General features: G+C 39.6%; 1 protein-coding gene across 1 annotated transcript in view; it reads left to right on the forward strand.

The window, feature by feature from the left end:
* The window catches only part of QRFPR (pyroglutamylated RFamide peptide receptor), a 55,896-nt gene that overhangs the window by 24,316 nt on the left and 9,400 nt on the right, over positions 1-22,180 (forward strand). Inside the window, exons 2-3 of the mRNA XM_027970781.3 lie at positions 15,174-15,332; positions 21,027-21,088. Coding sequence (XP_027826582.2) covers positions 15,174-15,332; positions 21,027-21,088 — 221 coding nt within the window. The remainder of the gene's footprint in view (positions 1-15,173; positions 15,333-21,026; positions 21,089-22,180) is intronic.

The raw sequence follows: 22,180 nt of genomic DNA on the forward strand, positions 1-22,180 counted from the left end.
CCCCTAGAGAAGGGATAGGCTACCCATTTCAGTACTCTTGGGCTTCCCTGGTGGCTCAGCTGGTAAAGGATCTGCCTGCAGTACAGGAGACTGGGTTCAATCTCTGGGTTGGGAAGATTCCCTGAAGGAGGGCATGGCAACCCACTCCAATATTCTTGTCTAGAGAATCCCCTTGGACAGAGAAGCCTGGCAGGCTAGTCCATGGGGTCACAAAGAGTCAGACACGATCTAGCAACGAAGCACATCACACATTCTTTGCAACTGAGCCGTTCTTTGCAATCATTAGTTTTGAAAAGGAGACTCACTTTGCAAAGAGGTCACTGGAAAAGAGATTGAATTCTTTAATTGCATGACGAGAAATTAACAAGTACTGAAGTTGTTCAGAATATTAGTCTGAAAAGTTTAATCACAGTTGTAACCAGAAGGTATTCAATTAAACCACTAGATACTGCTTGCTAAAAATTATTTGTGGATTCTGCAAATACACTGATAATCATTATCTTTGAACTTGGCTGCCAGATATTTCTTATAGCATCATGCAATAAGACTAGAGGAGAGTAAGTAAAGCTTTATTCTGAAATTTTTCATCCTAAAATATCACCTATCTCCCCTTGAAGATTCATTCAGGAGTCTTCACCTGAGCACAGAGGTGATATTTAAAAAAAAAAAAAAAACTGACAGCTTCTGAATTTTATAGTTTGCTTGAAATTGCACCTTTGCACCCCAACTTACCCATGATATCATTCTCCACAACCAATGACAATGATTACACAGCAACCCTCCTCGCCTGTCAACTTTCGTCAAATTTCCAGTCTGTTCCTTTCTTCATGGGTAACAGGTCATCCCATTGTCCTGTTTTGTTGCAAATTATACCTGAATTTTTCTCACATATTCATTAATTTCTGTGTGCTGGTTGCTATAACTTGTTGGAAAAAAATACTCATGATGTACCATGAAAATGCTGCACACAGAACAACATGCACACAAAGAATTAGATAAGAACATTCTAATTGCTTTTGCAGTTGGAAGCAATATTTTCAGCACTTTTGCATGCTTTAGTTACACTTAAGGAATTCTGCTGGAAGTTTAATTTGGAATTCTAAATAATAGGGAGTAGGCTCCGAGTGCACATTTTCACACAGAATGTACCATTTTCATGAATGAGTTACTGATGATAAGTGGGAGGTGTCTTGATTTAAGAAGATATTGACTTCATAATTCAAGAACAAGCATTTCTGAAAAGAAACAATTTGAGAATAAGAAAAGCTCTTAAAAGTGAAAATATGATTATTGAATTTATATATAAGAATTGGAAGATAAAGACAAGAAAATTTTTATAATGCGGACCAAAAGGACAAAGAGAATTTATAAGGTAAAAAATATGTATAAACAAAAGATATTCAACATGGGGGATATACCTAGGAATTCTAAAATCTGATTAATAAGAGTTTCAACCCCCCCCCAATGAACAAAACAGAGATAAAACACAGAGATAATGGAGTCAAAAGTCTCCAAATTCAAAAAAGCACACAAAGAGCAGAAGAATAAATGGGCCATGCTTCAACACATATCCCCATAACATTTCAGAATCCAATTACAAAGAGATCAATAAAAGCTTCCAAATAGTAACCAGGGTACTCATAAGGGAGAAAAAGTCAGTCTGATGGTATAAATATGTTAACACCAAAAGTGGATGTTAGAGATCAATAAAGCAAGATTTTCAAGATTCCAAAGGAAGATGATATTGAACTTAAGTCAGATTATAGCCACTTTCTGATAAGCAAGAACTTACTTTAAACTCATTATTTTGAAGAAGTTATGTGAAAAAAATTCATGCAAAATGAAGATGATATGCAAGAATTAAGTAGCAATGAAATAAAAGGAACAGTGGAGAAGGTATCCATTCTAAATGAATTTCAAAATTATGGCTGTAGAACAATCTTAAATAAATAAAGAGCTGCAGTCATCAAAATTGGAAATAGTGTTCTAGGGGAAAGTTTTAAAAGAAAAAATGTTAGAAAAATAGATAACAAATAAGGACCTACTATATAGCAGAGAGAATTCTACTCACTACTCTAATATCCTATATGGAAGAGAATCTTACCTGAAACTAACATAACATTGTAAATCAACTGTGTGCCAATAACATCTTTATAAAAAGAAAGAAAAAGAAAAAAAAATGCTAGAATTGATTCCAGGTAGTGAATATACTATGTGAAAAGTTGAGGTGTAATAGTAAAAATGATGATGATGATGATGATGACAACAATCAATGTAGCTAACACTCATGAATGCTATTCCACTGGTGCTAGAGATTATTTTAAACACACTGTATATATGATTTCACTTAATCCTCTAAGAGTCCTCTGAAACAAGTAGTGTTTCATCATTTGCATTTTATAGATAAGAAAATCCAAGACACAATGAAGAAAGGTCATGTCTTTGGGGTTTCCCTGGTGGCTCAAATGGTAAAGAATCTGCCTGCCATGCAGGAGCTTGGGTTCGATCCCTGGGTTGGAAAGATCCCCTAGAGAAGGGAATGGCAACCCTCTAAAGTATTCTTGCCTGGAGAATCCCATGAACATAGGAGCCTGGTAGGCTACAGTCCATGGAGTCTCAAAGATTTGGACACACAATTAAAGTGAAAGTGAAAGAAAGTGAAAGTGAAAGTAAGTGAAGTCGCTCAGTCGGGTCCAACTCTTTGCGACCCTGTGGACTATAGCCCACCAGGCTCCTCTGTCCATGGGATTCTCCAGGCAAGAATACTGGAGCGGGTTGCCATTTCCTTCTCCAGGGGAATCTTCCCAACTCAGGGCTTGAACCTGGGTCTTCCACATTATAGGCAGATTCTTTACTGTCTGAACCACCAGGGAAGTGACGGACACACAGTTAACTACTGATTAACTTAAGATTCAATGCCAGGCAGTCTAATTCCAGAAGGTGAAGTGAAAATGAAAGAGTGAAAAGTGAGAGTCATGTCCGACTCTTTGCAACCCCATGGAATGTACAGTCCATGAAATTCTCCAGGCCAGAATACTGGAGGGGGTAGCCTTTCTCTTCTCCGGTGGATCTTCCCAACCCAGGGATTAAACCCAGAAGGAAATGGCAACCCACTCCAGTACTCTTGCCTGGAAAATTCCATGGATAGAGGAGCCTGGTGGGCTACAGTCCATGGGGTTGCAGAGTCAAACACGACTGAGTGACTTGACTTCTTCTTCTCCCACATTGCAGGCAGATTCTTCACCAGCTCAGCCACAAGAGAAACCCCTAATTCCAGAGCTCATACTCTAAACTACTGTACCGTGCTGAAGAAGGTGCATGTTTCTTCTTCAAACTAGAAAAAAAAAGAAAAAAAGAAATGCAGGGAAAAAAAGAAAACTCTAGGAAAAATGAAATAAATGAAAATGCTCTACAAAAGAGCACAGCCTTGATCAAAAACACATTAAATTATGGCATACTTTAGGGCAGTAAGTAAATTCACAAGGATCATGACTATAGAATCAGAGAAAGAGAAATGTATGTAGAGCATACCTACTGGCTTTGTACTTAAAATATTTAAATAGTCATACTGATGAAAATGCTGTTTATAGTTTTAATCTTTCATAATTAAAAAGTGGGCCAAGTGCAGAAGATTTAACATGGCTATCAAACAGAATGAAAAGCTATTAGTCTCGATAAAGTACACGTAAAGGTATGGCTGATAGAAGTTATAGGGAGGAAGAGAGGAAGAAAAGGAGGAAGGAGGTGATGCGAGGAGGTGAGGTATTATCATCTTACAAAGTGAGGGGCAAGATAAACTGTTGGAAGCTGAGAAACCAAGGAATAGCATGTTACGTATATTACTTCATGAGTCAAAGATAGGGGAAAACACATACTTGAATTTAGGAAGCACACTTCTCAAAATCTTTTCAAAGAAATTATTGAAGAAAGTGTTTTAACTATAAGAAAACTAAAAGGAGAAGCAGACCTAGGAGGTGATTAAAGTGAACTAACAGCCCATCTTTCCTAGAAGAAAGTCAATACAGACCATCTAAAATCAGTAAATCAAAAACCAAAAGCAGTTAGATTAGAGATGTCAAGGCGCCTGACAGAAGAGTGCAGCGCAAGCAGATGTTGGAAGTAAGACATCAGGTGAGTGAGGGTGGGAGAGATCCATTCTTTTTTATTGTAGCCCTTTTGATTTAGAAACATTTGCTCATAATTCTTTGACTAAAAAAGATATTCTTAAAAGGAAGAGACACAGTTAGTTTGCACCCACACAGCTGCCCTTACCCCCAAAAAAAATCTCCCGGCCCAGATGGTTTCACTGGAGAATTCTGCCAAATATACAAAGAAGAATTACTACTTTTACACAAACTCTTCCTGAAAATAGAATAAGAAAGAACATTTCCTAAACCATTTTCTGAGGCATTTTTTCCTCTGGTAAATAAACTAGACAAAGACAGTACAATAAAAAGAGAACTGTAAACCAGTGTCTCTCACAAACTTAAACATAAAAATGCTCAGTATATCAGCAGACAGAATCCAACAGTGTATAGTAAAGATTATACACATGATCAAGTGGGGTTTATCCCAGGTCTGAAGTGTGACTCAGCATTCAAAAATCAATGCAATCCGCCATATCAACAAACTAAAGAAGAAAAGTTGTAGAAGCATAGCAAATGACACACCAAAAACATTTGACAAAATCCAACATACATTTAGATAAAAGTTTTCAGCAGGTTAATAACAGAAAGACTCTCAGCTTTATAAAGAACATCTATGAAAACCTACAGCTAACACCACATGTCATAATGAAAGACAGGTTTTTTTTCTTAGACTTAGAACAGAGAAAGGATGTCTATACTCACCACTCTTTTTTTTTAATTTATTTATTTTAATTGGAGGCTAATTACTTTATAGTATTGTAGTGGTTTTTGCCATACGTTGACATGAACCAGCCATGGGTGTACATGTGTTCCCCATCCCGAACACCCTTCCCACCTCCCTCCCCGTACCATCCCTCAGGGTCATCCCAGTGCACCAGCCCTGAGCACCCTGTCTCATGCATTGAACCTGGACTCGCGATTCTTTTCACATATGATAATATACATGTTTCAATGCCATTCTCCCAAATCATCCCATCCTCGCCCTCTCCCACAGAGTCTAAAAGACTGTTCTATACATCTGTGTCTCTTCTGCTGTTTCTGATACAAGGTTATCATTACCATCTTTCTAAATTCCATATATATGCGTTAGTATACTGTATTGGTGTTTTTCTTTCTGGCTTACTTCACTCTGTATAATAGGCTCCAGTTTCATCCACCTCATTAGAACTGATTCAAATGTATTCTTTTGAATGGCTGAGTAATACTCCATTGTGTATATGTACCACAGCTTTCTTATCCATTCATCTGCTGATGGACGTCTAGGTTGTTTCCATGTCCTGGCTATTATAAACAGTGCTGCGATGAACATCGGGGTACACATGTCTCTTTCAATTCTGGTTTCTTTGGTGTGTATGCCCAGAAGTGGGATTGCTGGGTCATAAGGCAGTTCTATTTGCAGTTTTTAAGGAATCTCCACACTGTTCTCCATAGTGGCTGTACTAGTTTGCATTCCCACCAACAGTGTAAGAGGGTTCCCTTTTCTCCACACCCTCTCCAGCATTTATTGCTTGTAGACTTTTACTCACCACTCTTATGTAATATAGTGCTTGAAGTTCAAACCACTGCAGGGAGGCAAAAACCAAAAAAAAAAAGAAATGAAAGACATTTTTTAAGTTTGGAAATGAAATATAAAACTGCCTGTATTTGCAGATGAGATTATTTTTGGCATAGAAAATCCCAGGGAATGTACAAAAATCTCTGAGAATTAAGGGAATTCAGCAATGTCAAAGTATACAAGATTAACACACAAAACTCAATGGTATTTCTATATTAACAAGTAAAATGCAGGAAATGAAATGAAAAATACCACACTGCTTCCAACTACTTCAAGAAAATGAAATACTTAGGTATACAGTAAACACAGCACAGTTTTCCATTCTATGTACCTGAAAATGACAAAATGCAGGTGAAGAAAATCAAAGAATACATAAATAAATGGGAGACATGCTGTGTTAATGGTTTAGAATACTCAACATATTAATGATGTCAGTTTTCCCAAAAGTGATCATAGGTTTAAAGTAATTCCTATCAAAATCTTAGCAAGGATTTTTTTAAAAACCTAGATGAGTTTGTTCAGAAATTTATAATAGGCACAGAGACTAGAAGAGCTAAAATAATCTTGACAAAGAAGAATGAAGTGAGAGGAATTCCTCTGCCTGTTGTCAAACTTTTTATGTAGATAAAAAGTAATCAAAACAGTGTGGTATTGGCAGAGGGGTAAACACACTTGAATGGAGCAGAATGGAGAACTTAGAAATAGACCTGCACAAATATGCTCAACTGATTTTTAACAAAGGTGTGACTCAATGGAGGAAGGAATGCCTGTTTCACAAACAGTGCTGGAGCAGTTGACATTTGTAGGCAAAAATAAACCAACGAAACAAACAAAAACTACTCATCTTAAATCTGACCCTTTATACAAAAGCCTACTCAAAATGTGTGGTAGACCTAAACGTAAATGTAAGGTTATGGAACTTTGGGGAAAACCACAGAAAATGATCACGGGTGAGCACGGAATTCTTGGGATTCTTAACCCGACACCAAAAGCTCAGTGCGTAAAAGGAAAAACTGATAATTTGGACCTCATCAAAATTAAATACTTCTTCTGTTAAAGTCCATGTGGGAAGATGAAAGGACAAGCTACAGATGGAGAAAGAATATGTACAAGATGTATATCTTACAAAATACTCGTATCTAGAATATATAAAGAACTCTCAAAATTCAGCAGTGGAAAGACAGTGTAAGCAGAAAATGGGCAAAACACATGAAGAGAAATTTCATCAGAGAGGATATACAGATGGCAAATGAATACATGAAAAGATGTTCAGTCTTATAAAAATCAGGGAATTGAAAATTGAAATAATATCAATACACATAAATCAGAATGGCTAAAATAAAAAATAGTAACAACGTTGACTGTTGGCAAGGATATGGAGAAACTGAATCACTTATACATTGCCAGCAGGAATGTCAAATGACAGCCATTCTGGAAAATAATTTTGCAATTTATTATAAAATTAAATATGCAATTACCATGCCATCAGAGAATTAAACTCTTGGGTATTTATCCCAGAAAAATGAAAAGTTTTGTTCATACCAAAACTTTTGCATGAATATTCATAACTGCTTTTTTGTAATAGTCAAAAAGGGGAATACCCCAGATGATCCTCAGTGGATGAATTAAGCAAACTGTAGCACAAACATTCTGTGGAGGATTAGCATACAGAGGAACCAACTGTTGATAAATGCAACAACTTGGATGTGTGTTCAGGGGTTTGTGCTAAAAGAAAAAACCCAATCCCAAAATGTTATTTACTATATTGCTATATTTATATAATATTTTTGAAATGAAAAGTTTTAGGAATGGAAAACAGACTAATAGTTGCCAGTGGTTAGGGACAGGGAGGGGCAGAGACAGGAGGAACATGGGTGTGATTATAAAAGGGCAACGTGAGGAACTATTCAGTATCTTAACGGTGGTGGCAGATACATGAACCTATTAATAAAAATCCATAGACCACAAATGAGTACAGACAAAATCTGAATAAGATCAGTGGATTATATCAATGTCAATGTCTTGGTTGTAATATTTGTGTAGTTTTGCAACATGTTACCATTGGGGAAAACTGGGCAAAGTGTACAAGGGGTCTCTCTTACTTCTTACAACTGCATGTGACTCTGCAATTATCTCATGACATTTTCAATTAATAAAAAGAAAGAAGAAATAAGAGGTCAGAAGAGCAGAGCCCTCATGAATAGGATTTGTGCTCTTGTAAGAGAGATCCCATGGAGCTCTCTGGCCCTTTCTGCCCGGTGAGGACACTGTGTGAGGTCTGCAACCCTGAAGGGTCCTCCCTGAACCATGCTTGTTCACTTTGACCTCAGGCTTCCAACCTCCACAGCTGTGGGAAGTAAATCTCTGTCTTTATAAGTCATCCCATCCATGGGATGTTCTTATAGCATCCCAAATGGACATGCTTCCTCTCAGAGCCAGCTGGGGGCCTTCTGTCTCCTTCCCTAGGTATAACAAGAATTCTGGGGGAAAAAAAAAAAAAAGTGGCTTATCTCCCTTGCTGTCAGTTTCCTCCTACTGTCTCTCAATAGAGACTCTCTCTTCTTGGCACCTGGGAACTGTAAGACTTTTCTCCTTGCCCCTCTACTCTGCAGGAATCAAGGTGCCTTCTGCCTCCTCTGAGCCTTCCCCTTCGCTGGGAGCCAGGCTTCCCTTTCCCTCAGCTCAGTTCCTCCCTCTTTTCTGCTGCACAGATGCAGCATTATCGGAAAGTTTGTAAATCAGAGGATAATTACTAGATTGCCTTGTAAAGGTCTTACGCTAATTAGGGATACAGTTGACCCTTGAACAACACAGATTTGAACTTCAAGGGTCCACTTATATGCAAAAATTTCAATAGTAAACACAGCAGTATTGCACAATCCAAGGTTGATTGAATCCTTGGATATGGAAGGCTGACTGTGAAGTTACTGTCTGATAATCAGCTGTGCCCTAGTCAATACCCTAACCCCCATGTTGTTCAAGCATCAACTGTAATTATCAGGAGGGCTGAAGTTCTAGGAGAGATTTGCCACATATCTGTTTTAAATTTTAGTCTGTTATGGTTTAAATTGGCAGAATCTCCCAGTCCACTTTGGAGTTCTTTTTTTTTTTTTCTTCCAGAAAAACATTTACTTCTGCTTTATTGATTAGGCCAATGTCTTTGACTGTATTCAGTTCAATTGCTCAGTCATGTTCAACTCTTTTTCATCCCCTGGACTGCAACACACCAGGGTCAGTGCAAACTGTGGAAAATTCTTCAAGAGATCTAATGCCTGATGATCTGAGATGGAGCTGATGTCATAATAATAGAAATAATACTGCACAGTAAATGTAATGCATTTAAATCATCTTCCCCATGAAACCATGCCTGGCACCACAAAGGTTGGTGACTATTGCGCTAAACATTTTCTTGGGGTGGAATGTTTTTCCCTGTTTTTAAGTACTCTTACACCTTCACGGCTGTGGAGACTTATGGTGAATGAATCGCTTTACTGCCCACTGGGTGTGAGTGTATTTTTTCTGCCAGAATTAAGGTTCTATAACTTCTTTGAAATTGCCGGTGACTTATGTGCTGGAACCATGTTAAGTTAAACTGGATTCAGGTGGACTGATCCAGCTGCAGCAGGAATGGCGCTCAGAGCCTCCTCTCCTTTCTTGGCAGTTCCTAGAGCCTGCCTGCAGGAGTGCAGGGCTCCATGGAACACTGATGGAAACCCTCAGCCTGGATCCTTGCTGGGAGGGCCTTCCTGCCAAGGAATTCCACAGTTCTGTTCCATTGTGGTTCTCAGCCACAGGTTGTATAGCAATTCTGACTCTGCCTGTATTTAGTTTGTTCCCAACCACTGGATGTGGTTGAGGGAAATGCTGTTAGGATTCAGGATTTGGTAAATTTATTAGCAGCTAGCTGCTTAAGAGGAGAAAGCAATGGCAACCCACTCCAGTACTCTTGCCTAGAAAATCCCATGGACGGAGGAGCCTGGTAGGCTTCAGTCCATGGGGTCGCGAAGAGTTAGACACGACTGAGCGACTTCACTTTTACTTTTCACTTTCATGCACTGGAGAAGGAAATGGCAACCCACTCCAGTGCTCTTGCCTGGAGAATCCCAGGGACAGCAGAACCTGTTGGGCTGCCGTCTCTGGGGTCGCACAGAGTCGGACACGACTGAAGCAACTTAGCAGCAGCAGCGGCAGCTGCTTAAGAAACGCTGTAGAAAAAAAAACTAGAAACTAACAGCCATAATGGGACAGGATGCATCAATTGTTTGAATATGGCTTAATTTTTTTGTACAGGAAATTAAATCCAGATTGTTTTGTAGTTTGTTAGACTATTGTTTCAAATAGTGGTTCTATAAAGTAATCTTTCCTTTAAAACTGCAAATATCTATTCATTTTGGTTATTACCAACCTTGGAACAAATTATTCATAGACATCATCATAGTTATCATCATTTCTTGCAATCATAGCTCATTCTACCATTTTCTGAATTAATAAAGGAATGTTTTTAATCTTTTCTAAGTATGAAAACTCTGGTTGTTTTTCACTCTGTCCTTTCCACTTGGATCCTTTTTAAAGTCACTAATACTGGCCAAGTTGTTTTCAATTTCCAAGTATCATTTTTAGAAATAATGAGATCTTGTTTCAATTTGAATCACTGAGACCTACACTGCATACGATAGGAGGTGAGGACCAGTGTGGGTAGGTAGAAGAGTGGATATCATTCATATGCAGAGCAAAGAGTTCACTTTCTGGAAAATTAAGTTGTATAAAAAGGTGGTAAAAAGAAAGTTTTCTGTGCTTAGTCGCTCAGTCATGTCCAGCTCTTTGTGGCCCCATGGACTCTAGCCCACCAGGCTCCTCTGTCCATGGGGATTCTCCAGGCAAGAACATGGGAGTGAGCTGCCATGCCCTCCTCCAGGGGATCTTTTCAACCCAGGGACTGAACCCAGGACTCCCGCATTGCAGGTGGGATCCACCAGGAAAAAGGCAATAAATAAAGAAGGAAATAAATATTTAATCAAAGCTTTTGTTCCTAATCTAGTAGGCAAAGGAGAATTATTGTAAATTCTTGGGAAAGAATTTGATGTAGTAGAAATAGAACAACAATGGAAGCAAACTATAATAGTAGGATTTGAACTGTTATATAAGCCTTAGCAATGCACAGAGGAGGAGTGCTAACTGGAATATTCTACATTTTAGGAAATCTACCTTCCAGAGAAAAAGTGATGAAAGAGAAGTAGCCAAAAAAAGTTTACTTGGTCTGCAGTTGATAGCTAAGTAGCTTAAGAGAAGGGGATATACCAGAAAGATGTTGGAGGCTCACAAGATCATGAATCTGTAGGAAGGACCTGCAACAGGCAGGGACCAAGGGTGCACAGAGGTGAGCAGCCACAACTAAACAGTGTTCTGTTCATGCTTATGATCTGGTGAGTGCAGGGCCCACCACTTCAAATCTTCCTTTCATCTTCACTGCACTCTCTCAGCAAGTTAAAAAAACTGAGATAAATTTGGCACATTTGGAGCCGATAGATTCTTTGAGAGACTCCATCCTGTGTTTGCCTTGTCTTCTCTAGTAAGGCCTCTTCCCTAACCCTCCTGCATAGAGGAGAGTTCATGCACCAGAGGAAATTGTGCTTCTATCAGAAAGTGAAGGTAGATGGTAAACAATCAAAATGTGAAAAATAGAGAATTTCTTGGCAGTCTAGAGGTTTGCACTTAGAACTTTCACTGTCAGGACCCAGGTTTTGATCCCTGGTCTGAACTGACCCACAAGCCACAGTTCAGTTCAGTCACTCAGTCGTGTCCAACTCTTTGCAACCCCATGAACTGCAGCACGCCAGGCCTCTGTCCATCACCAGCTCCTGGAGTCCACTCAAACGCGTGTCCATTGAGTCGGTGATGCCATCCAACCATCTCATCCTCTGTCATCCCCTTCTCCTCCTGTCCTCAATCTTTCCCAGCATCAGGGTCTTTGCAAATGAGTCAGCTCTTCACACGAGGTGGCCAAAATATTGCAATTTCAGCCTCAGCATCAGTCCTTCCAATGAACACCCAGGACTGATCTCCTTTAGGATGGACTGGTTGGATCTCCTTGCAGTCCAAGGGATTCTCAAGAGTCTTCTCCAACACCACAGTTCAAAAGCATCTACCTATTTTTAAAGCAACTCATATCTTCCATGCAGATAAATTATATGCCACAACACTGAAGACAGTTGAAGGTGTGATCAAAAAAACTTCTCAGTAATTTCTTAGAAAGTTGATTGGAGAAATATCAGAAGTAATGAGTTGGGCAAATGCTGTCTAGATTCATAAAACCATTACAATGACAGATTACAGAACTCCTCTTGGTACAAAATTTTCAAGTGGATCATTAAACAGATGAATTTTGAGCATGTAGACAAGAAAACAGCCATATAACATGGATGTGTTCAGATAAGTGAAGACGACATAGTGGAAAGAGCTGGAGACAGACGACCTGGATTCATGCCTTCATTTTGTCAATAAACAGCTCTCTGGACATGAGCAAATCACAACTCCTTTGAGCTGCAATATATTTATCTGCAAAGTAGACTATTGAAGTATATGTTCTTTAATGGGACATTTAGCCACAAAGAATCTATCAGTTCCACGTGTACTGAATTTACAAGTATTCTTTTAATCGGGCTGCCATTTATTCTTTTATTGGATATTTATGTCATTTTATGAAGTAGAAACATTGGTCCTGTAACAGATAGGTATTATTAATTCTTTTTTACAAAAGGGATGATATGGAAGTTTAGAGCAGCCGACTGAGCGACAGAACTGAACTGAACTAATAGGTTAGATGAATCAAGATCAGAGTGTATCCTAGTATCAGGCAATCAGCTGACCAATTTTCCATACCATTGTGATGGACGTGTTGAGTAGATTTAGGATGGAAGCATTACAATGAGATAACACTACAACAATCATTTTTGTTTGGGTAGTTATTCCTAAAATGTATTGATAATGGATCCATGTCCATTTCATGGGAAGTCTCTTCTGGTATTTCTTTAGCTTTAGTATGTCCAACTTTTGTTCTGAAAGAATCAATTTGACTGAAAGAATCAAGGAAATTCTGATCAAATTTTCAAAAAAAAAAAAAAACCAGGAGAAATACCCAGATGAATAATTTGATCATATATCCATTTTTTCAAATGTCACATCCCAAACAGGATTTGAGGTAACCTATTTCATTCACAATATGGTCAGTGTTCAAGTAGTGAAATATATGGGTACTGAAAGTATTGATAAATTACTGCATTTAGCTCAAAACTATCTTGCTGGAAAGGAAGGGCCTTAACTTTGAACAGGGTTGGAATTTGAGGATCTGGAACAGAGATTGGGAGTATGTGGGACAGGCTCTTAGGTTGCCATGTGGAGCTTCCAAGAAAGATTAGAATGGAAGTATCTCTAGCGATATTAGGTCTTTTTTTTTTTTTTTTAACTAAATCACAGGATGGAAATTAAGGAAATCTTGAGTTAACAGAAATTTTCTGTTAAATGGACCCAATTAATTTCAAATTGACTTCAAGTTCAACAGACACCAACCATTTGAAAATTCTAGCTGATGTGTATTTCAGTTACATGCACAGAAGATGTTCAGACCCAGGGAAGCAGGACAGCCCTACAGTTTCTGCCTTGTCCAGACCACATCCTGAGCATGGCGGGTTCCCTTTTGGGCCGCATAGTCACAAACTGAGAAAGTTCAATGGAAGGTGTCCAGGGAGTTGAAAGATCTGAAGAGCATGTCATGAGGAGTAGCTGGGGCAACTGGAAAAGATGTAAGCATGACATAAAAGTATCTTTTAAATATATGAAGAGTTGCTCTTTGGGAAAGATTAATTCTAAAACTCTCAGAAAGAAAAATTAAAGAAGTGGATGAAATTATTGAAAGATCCTTTTCCCAGCGAGAGCCTCTCCAAAGTTGAATGATGTCAGTTTAACAAGGTAAGAGCTTGCTAGTCTCTCATCCTCTTCAGCTCAGTGAATGCCAGTTGAGAGCCTTCTGTGTACCATTCTCAGTGCTTAGAACATGTCAGTGCAAAAAGAGACAAAAACCCTTACTCTCAGAGTGTTTACATCCTAGTACAGGTGGGGAAGGTTCTCCCAGGTGCCGCTAGTAGTAAAGAACCCACTTGCCAATGCAGGAGCCACAGGAGGAGGAGACACAGGGTCAGGAAGGTCCCCTGGAGGAGGGCACGGCAACCCACTTCAGTACTCTTGCCTGGAGAATCCCATGGACAGAGGAGCCTGGTGGGTTAAGGTCCATAGGGTCACAAAGAGTCGGACATGAACTGAAGCAACTAAGCATGCATGCACAGGGCTGGGGAAACTTTCAATAAACAATAAAGCAAGTCAGTAAATTACATAGCACGTTGGAATTGGAAGAGTTATGGGGAAAGTGTAGAATGAGAGGAGGTGGCAAGGGACATGCTGTAGTGACAACAGGTTTATTCAAGTAGGTCAGCCTCATTGAGAGGGTGACATCTGAGCAAAGACTTCGGTGAAAGGTGTGAGGAATAGTCTCCCGGGGAAGAACATTCCAAGCAGAAGGAAAAGATATGTGAAGACCTGAAGTGAGGATGTGCCAGCAAGGAGGGCTTCCGTAGGTCTCTAAGCAGAGCCAGGCAGAGCATTTGGGAGAGGAGGTGAAAAGAAGAACTCTGGTTTGAGCAAGTGGACTGAAGTCTCTTCCAACTTTTTATACTCCCTGAGCTTATGCCTTTCAGATAGTTCAAAGTAATTAATTTGGTATTGATGAGCAGGGTGGATTCAAGAGCAGAAATGTCAGACCGTATCTTACAAATACCAGTGGTGAGGGGGCTGGACACACAGTGTAAGAAATTTATAAATGCGGGCAATGCATCCAGATATTTTTATTTAAAATATTATGTATATCAAATGAAGTATGCTCGCAGACTTGTAGACCTTTGCATTAGAGAATGTGAAATCAGTTAAGAGCATAATGGTATAATCTGCATATTAAGTCTTGGACAGGAAAGACAAAGGACAGTAAAAGATAAAAGAAGAAATCAGAGAGACTTTGGTGAAAATTATCCCTTTGTTACGATTTGACAGGAAACCAATAAGGAAGAAAGAATCAAGAACCACTTTGTGGTTTAGACCCCAAGAAACCAGTTAATACCAACTTTGCTTTTTCTCAAGGAAGGGTCACACTGATTTTCTTCTGCTTATTGTCAATGGCTGGATACTTACTTGTCCTTTCATCATCCCACTATACATAATTACACATCATTTAGTAACTTGAAATCCACTTAAGGAAAGAAAATATCATCCAGTACAAACTTTCTCAATTATTTTGTATCTACTGTGTAATTATAGTCATAAAACTTTTAAACAGAGGCTCAGAACGAATTCACTGTGATAATGACAAAGAGAGATAACACTTCTATTCCTGTTGCCACTTAACTTCTCCTGGTTCCTTGCTGCAGGTGCCTTCATTTGCAAGATGGTGCCATTTGTCCAGTCCACCGCTGTCGTGACAGAAATCCTCACGATGACCTGCATTGCTGTGGAGAGACACCAGGGGCTGGTGCATCCTTTTAAAATGAAGTGGCAGTACACCAACCGAAGGGCTTTCACGATGCTGGGTGAGGACATGCCCCTGGCAGCATTAAAGCTGTGCTTCATTACAGAACAAAGAGAATTTCTGTAACGTGAACCATGTTTATGAACTAGAGGAGGAAACTCCTGTCTGTCTTGTAGGCATTGGGGTGTCATTTCACGGTTTCAGTCATCTCCGAACTTACTGCTCCCCTCCCCTCTCTTCTTGAGGCCTAGCTCAGCACTGAAAATCTCTCCTCTCAGATTTCCCTGAGTTGCTGTTCCTAACTTTTTAAGGTGGTGCTAGTACTCTTGCCTGGAGAATTCATGGACGGAGGAGCCTGGTAGGCTGCAGTCCATGGGGTCGCTAAGAGCTGGACACGAATGAGTGACTTCACTTTCATTTTTTACTTTCATGCATTGGAGAAGGAAATGGCAACCCACTCCAGTGTTCTTGCCCGGAGAATCCCAGGGACGGGGGGAGCCTGGTGGGCTGCCGTCTGTGGGGTCGCGCAGAGTCAGACACTACTGAAGCAACTTAGCAGCAGCAGCAGCAGTGGTAAAGAACCCAGCTACTAGTGCAGGTAGGCATAAGAGATGCGGGTTCAATCCCTGGGTCAGGAAAATACCCTGGAGGAGGGCACATCAACCCACTCCAGTGTTCTTGCCTGGAGAATCCCATGGACAGAGGAGCCTGGTGGGCGACCATCCATAGCGTTGCAAAGAGTGGGATATGACTGAAACAACTTAATGCACACAGGCACACAGCTGATCTAAAATCGGTCAGTGTCATCTCCATATTAATATTCATTAGATTAGTCAGCTGTCATCCTGAGGTAAGAAGCAAGTAGATTTCAACAGGTAGTTTTTGCTTTTGTTTTTGTTTTCTTCTCATTCGCTTCCACTTTATTTTTTTTTTAATTTTAAAATCTTTAATTCTTACATGTGTTCCCAAACATGAACCCCCCTCCCACCTCCCTCCCCATAACATCTCTCTGGGTCATCCCCATGCACCAGCCCCAAGCATGCTGTATCCTGCGTCAGACATAGACTGGCGATTCGATTCTTACATGATAGTATACATGTTTCAATGCCATTCTCCCAAATCATCCCACCCTCTCCCTCTCTCTCTGAGTCCAAAAGTCCATCATACACATCTGTGTCTTTTTTGCTGTCTTGCATACAGGGTCGTCATTGCCATCTTTCTAAATTCCATATATATATGTTAGTGTACTGTATTGGTGTTTTTCTTTCTGGCTTACTTCACTCTGTATAATCAGCTCCAGTTTCATCCATCTCATCAGAACTGATTCAAATGAATTCTTTTTAATGGCTGAGCAATACTCCATTGTGTATATGTACCACAGCTTTCTTATCCATTCATCTGCTGATGGACATCTAGGTTGTTTCCATGTCCTGGCTATTATAAACAGTGCTGCAATGAACATTGGGGTACATGTGTCTCTTTCAGTTCTGGTTTCTTTGGTGTGTATGCCCAGCAGTGGGATTGCTGGGTCATAAGGCAGTTCTATTTGCAGTTTTTTAAGGAATCTCCACACTGTTCTCCATAGTGGCTGTACTAGTTTGCATTCCCACCAACAGTGTAGGAGGGTTCCCTTTCTCCACACCCTCTCCAGCATTTATTGCTTGCAGATTTTTGGATCACAGACATTCTGACTGGTGTGAAGTGGTACCTCATTGTGGTTTTGATTTGCATTTCTCTAATAATGAGTGATGTTGAGCATCTTCTCATGTGTTTGTTAGCCATCCGTATGTCTTCTTTGGAGAAATGTCTGTTTAGGTCTTTGGCCCATTTTTTGATTGGGTCGTTTATTTTTCTGGAATTGAGCTGCATAAGTTGCTTGTATATTTTTGAGATTAGTTGTTTGTCAGTTGCTTCATTTGCTATTATTTTCTCCCATTCAGAAGGCTGTCTTTTCACCTTGCTTATATTTTCCTTTGTTGTGCAGAAGCTTTTAATTTTAATTAGATCCCATTTGTTTATTGTTGCTTTTATTTCCAGTATTCTGGGAGGTGGATCATAGAGGATCCTGCTGTGATTTATGTCGGAGAGTGTTTTGCCTACGTTCTCCTCTAGGAGTTTTATAGTTTCTGGTCTTACGTTTAGATCTTTAATCCATTTTGAGTTTATTTTTGTGTATGGTGTTAGAAAGTGATCTAGTTTCATTCTTTTACAAGTGGTTAACCAGTTTTCCCAGCACCACTTGTTAAAGAGATTGTCTTTATTCCATTGTATATTCTTGCCTCCTTTGTCAAAGATAAGGTGTCCATATGTGTGTGGATTTATCTCTGGGCTTTCTATTTTATTCCATTGATCTATATGTCTGTCTTTGTGCCAGTACCATACTGTTTTGATGACTGTGGCTTTGTAGTAGAGCCTGAAGTCAGGCAAGTTGATTCCTCCAGTTCCATTCTTATTTCTCAAGATTTCTTTGGCAGTTTGAGGTTTTTTGTATTTACATACAAATCTTGAAATTATTTGTTCTAGTTCTGTGAAGAATATGGCTGGTAGCTTGATAGGATTGCATTGAATTTGTAAATTGCTTTGGGTAGTATACTCATTTTCACTATATTGATTCTTCCGATCCATGAACATGGTATATTTCTCCATCTATTAGTGTCCTCTTTGATTTCTTTCATCAGTGTTTTATAGTTTTCTATATATAGGTCTTTAGTTTCTTTAGGTAGATATATTCCTAAGTATTTTATTCTTTTCGTTGCAATGGTGAATGGAATTGTTTCCTTAATTTCTTTTCTACTTTCTCATTATTCGTGTATAGGAATGCAAGGGATTTCTGTGTGTTGATTTTATATCCTGCAACTTTACTATATTCATTGATTAGCTCTAGTAATTTTCTGGTGGAGTCTTTAGGGTTTTCTATGTAGAGGATCATGTCATCTGCAAACAGTGAGAGTTTTACTTCTTCTTTTCCAATTTGGATTCCTTTTATTTCTTTTTCTGCTCTGATTGCTGTGGCCAAAACTTCCAGAACTATGTTGAATAGTAGCGGTGAAAGTGGGCACCCTTGTCTTGTTCCTGACTTTAGGGGAAATGCTTTCAATTTTCACCACTGAGGATAATGTTTTCTGTGGGTTTGTCATATATAGCTTTTATTATGTTGAGGTATGTTCCTTCTATTCCTGCTTTCTGGAGAGTTTTTATCATAAATGGATGTTGAATTTTGTCAAAGGCCTTCTCTGCATCTATTGAGATAATCATATGCTTTTTATTTTTCAATTTGTTAATGTGGTGAATTACATTAATTGATTTGCGAATATTGGAGAATCATTGCATCCCTGGGATAAAGCCCACTTGGTCATGGTGTATGATCTTTTTAATGTGTTAACAGGTAGTTTTTGACAGAGGCCAGGAAGGTGTGTTTAGAAGAGTAGGGAACACAGGTGCTGCCTAGATGGGTCTCAGAGTGGAGTACACAGCAGCAGAAGGCGGCAGGACCTGTGAGGACACTGGGTCCCGAGTGCTGGAGAAGACTGACAAAGATGGATTTCATTCACATCCTAATTGTGCTTCAGGCACTCCTGAATCCCCAGCTTGCTGTAACTGTTTCTGAATCACCGTGTATCCTGTGATGTGTGTAAACTGAAAGCAATGTCCTAAAGCATAGCACAGTGAAACAGAAAAATTTCTTTATTTGGTAATTATAATTGAGCCATTTAAAACTTCAATGTGGTTCTCAGTGATTTGAATGCACTATCGCTGAATAACCAGAGGTTTCAGAACAACTAAAATGATAATCAAAGGCAGCAATTTTTACTAATATCTCACTTGAGAGGAATGAGTAAACATTTATTTCTGCTGTAAGAATTTAGCCAGCATGGGATAGTAGAGTTACAGAAAGAACTCCTGAAGGTTTTGCTACACTAAACTCTTTGAAATAGTTTGAACTGAATAGATAAGCCCATAGAGGGAAAAATTGTTAGTTATTTTCAAATTTATGTCACATTCTCCCTGAAAAAGAATTCAAAGACCTCTTGGCTTTTAATAATTGACATGTTTCCACCATCAGAACATCTGAAAACAGCATGTGGGTGTGGAAAGAGGGTTAGGAAAGAAATACATAGAGGGCGGAAGTTATTTTTAAAAAGACAGAGAAGGAAAGAGAGTTTTGACATTTGTAGGCAAAGTTGATAATAGGCAGCCAAGTCAGTTCCTACTCAAAAAAGTCATAGGAGACAGAAAACGTTTAAATCAAGAAGATTCATCTCCCCAGGAGGCTTTCCTGCAGCGCTGACTGACGTCTTCCTCTGTCTCTGTCACTCGGGAAACCAGCCTTGTCCTCTCACTGGGTCCGCCCCCTCACTGGGTCCGCCCTCTAGATGAATCCCCCACCCCCATTCCTCAGCCAGCAGAACCTGCTAGGCTTACTTGCCTAGATTATACCAGTTATTGCCCTTCTATCCCTGAATAGACAGTGGAGTCAAGAGAACTGGTAATGAGCTAAGCCAGGTAGGCTCAAGGCCTCCAGAATTTCTACTAAAGACTGGAAAAATGATTGGATACGAGCTAACATAATAAAATAAAGATTGGACTAAGACAGAATGGTGCTGTGTTGCAATGAAGAGAGAGTGGGGGACAGAAATAGAGACAATGATTTGTGAGCCTGAGGGCAACCTGGAATCACTGATTCTTGATAACTTTCTATAGGTGGTGTCAGTCCCTGTGTATCTTTATAATAAATTCCAATCACAGTTTAAGTGGGTCTCAGTTCCTTGAGATCTACAGCAATGCAGTGTTTTTTTTAAATGCTCCCACTCAATACAGAAAGAGCAAGCAGAGTTTGAGCTGGGAAACTTTCTTCAAAAACAGTGCTCTTGGTTCTGGCCTTGCCCTGGTACATTAAGATTCTCTTTTGTTCTTTGCTAAGGAAGGCATCATTGAAGTAATCCCCTCAACAAACTCATGGAAAATGGGAAATTTGGAAGAAGTACTCTGGTTTTTTGTTATACATGTTTGTTTTGTAAACAAGAAAATAATGCTCATATAATTATGCCTAAAATAAATATAATTTCAGCTTTAAGAAGCTCTAGAGGATTCGCTCTATCATGTTTATGTTATTCATCCATTCAACAAACAAACAAACAGTAGGTGCCCAATCTGTTCCTGCCAAGGGAAATGGGAGCTGAGACCAATTCTGTTAATTCTCGCGAGAGGACTCGGGCGTGAAGAACGTGAACAGAAATGTCCCAGGACACAGAGAGGCAGGCAACATTGTAGAGAACCTCCGGGACCCTTTTAAGGAATTTGAGCTTTATCCAGCAACAGCTTTTTATTCTTTAAATTAGTTACGTAATTACTTTTAATTGGAGGATAATTTATATTGTGATGGTTTTTGCCGCACATCAGCATGGATCGGCCATAGGCATACATGTGTCGCCTCCCTCCTGAACCCCCCTTTCACCTCCCACCCCGCTCCTTCCCTCCAGGTTGGGTTCCCTGTGTCATGCATATATCAAACTCCCACTGGCTATTCTCGCAAATCATCCCTCCATCTCCTTCTCCCAATGTGTCCAAAAGTCTGTTCTTTATGCTCCAGTGAGGATTTGGAGAGTAGAGTGGAAAATGTGAGGAGAACACTGCCCTGCGCCAGGGAAAAAATTATGCTGTCCCTTGAACATAAGGAGTCTTTATGGTTAGAGAATTAAGTGCAGGTGGATTTTGCTTCGCTGAGTTGCATTCTAATGATCTTAACGTTTTGCAGGGCTGGTCTGGCTGGTGGCCGTCATCGTGGGAGCGCCCATGTGGCATGTGCAACGACTTGAGGTAGACTGGGGGCTGGGATTGGTACTCACACTGTTGAAATGTTTTTCCACCCCTCTTACTTGCAATCATTCTCCTCCCTGCAAGCACATTACAGCGAATTTGTGTGATCTCAATTTTTTCACTGGAGGTTTTTCAAGTGGAATAAAATAATTTGCTTCAAGATAGTTTTCTCTGCTTTTTTCAGCTCTTCCTTGAACTTATATTGTTAAGACTTTAATGCTTAAAATAAAATGTTCCAGGGTCACTTTCTACATTTGCCTGTCAGCAGAAACATGCCTTTCCTGGTGGTGTTCAGTGCCTTGTTTCATCGTAAGAGCTTGATGCTCGCTCTAGATTTTTCTTTTTTTTTTTTTTAAGTTCTTTTTTTATAAAAAATATAAATTTATTTATTTTAATTGGAGGTTAATTACTTTACAATATTGTATTGGTTTTGCCATACATCAGTGTGAATCTGCCACAGGTATACATATGTTCCCCATCGTGAACCCCCCTCCCTCTTCCTTCCCCGTACCATCCCTCTGGATCGTCCCACTGCACCAGCCCCAAGCATCCAGTATCATTCATCGAACCTGGACTGGCGATTCATTTCATATATGATATTATATATGTTTCAATGCCATTCTCCCAAATCATTCCACCCTCGCCCTCTCCCACAGAGTCCAAAAGACTGTTCTATACATCTGTGTCTCTTTTGCTGTCTCACATACAGGGTTATCATTACCATCTTTCTAAATTCCGTATATATGCCTTAGTATACTGTATTGGTGTTTTTCTTTCTGGCTTACTTCACTCTGTATAATAGGCTCCAGTTTCATCCACCTCATTAGAACTGATTCAAATGTATTCTTTTTAATGGCTGAGTAATACTCCATTGTGTATATGTACCACAGCTTTCTTATCCATTCATCTGCTGATGGACATCTGGGTTGCTTCCATTTCCTGGCTATTATAAACAGTGCTGCAATGAACATTGGGGTACACGTGTCTCTTTCAATTCTGGTTTCTTTGGTGTGTATGCCCAGCAGTGGGATTGCTGGGTCATAAGGCAGTTCTATTTGCAGTTTTTTAAGGAATCTCCACACTGTTCTCCAT

This window comes from Ovis aries, chromosome 6 (genome assembly GCF_016772045.2).
Source record: "Ovis aries strain OAR_USU_Benz2616 breed Rambouillet chromosome 6, ARS-UI_Ramb_v3.0, whole genome shotgun sequence".
Taxonomy (NCBI): Eukaryota; Metazoa; Chordata; class Mammalia; order Artiodactyla; family Bovidae; genus Ovis; species Ovis aries.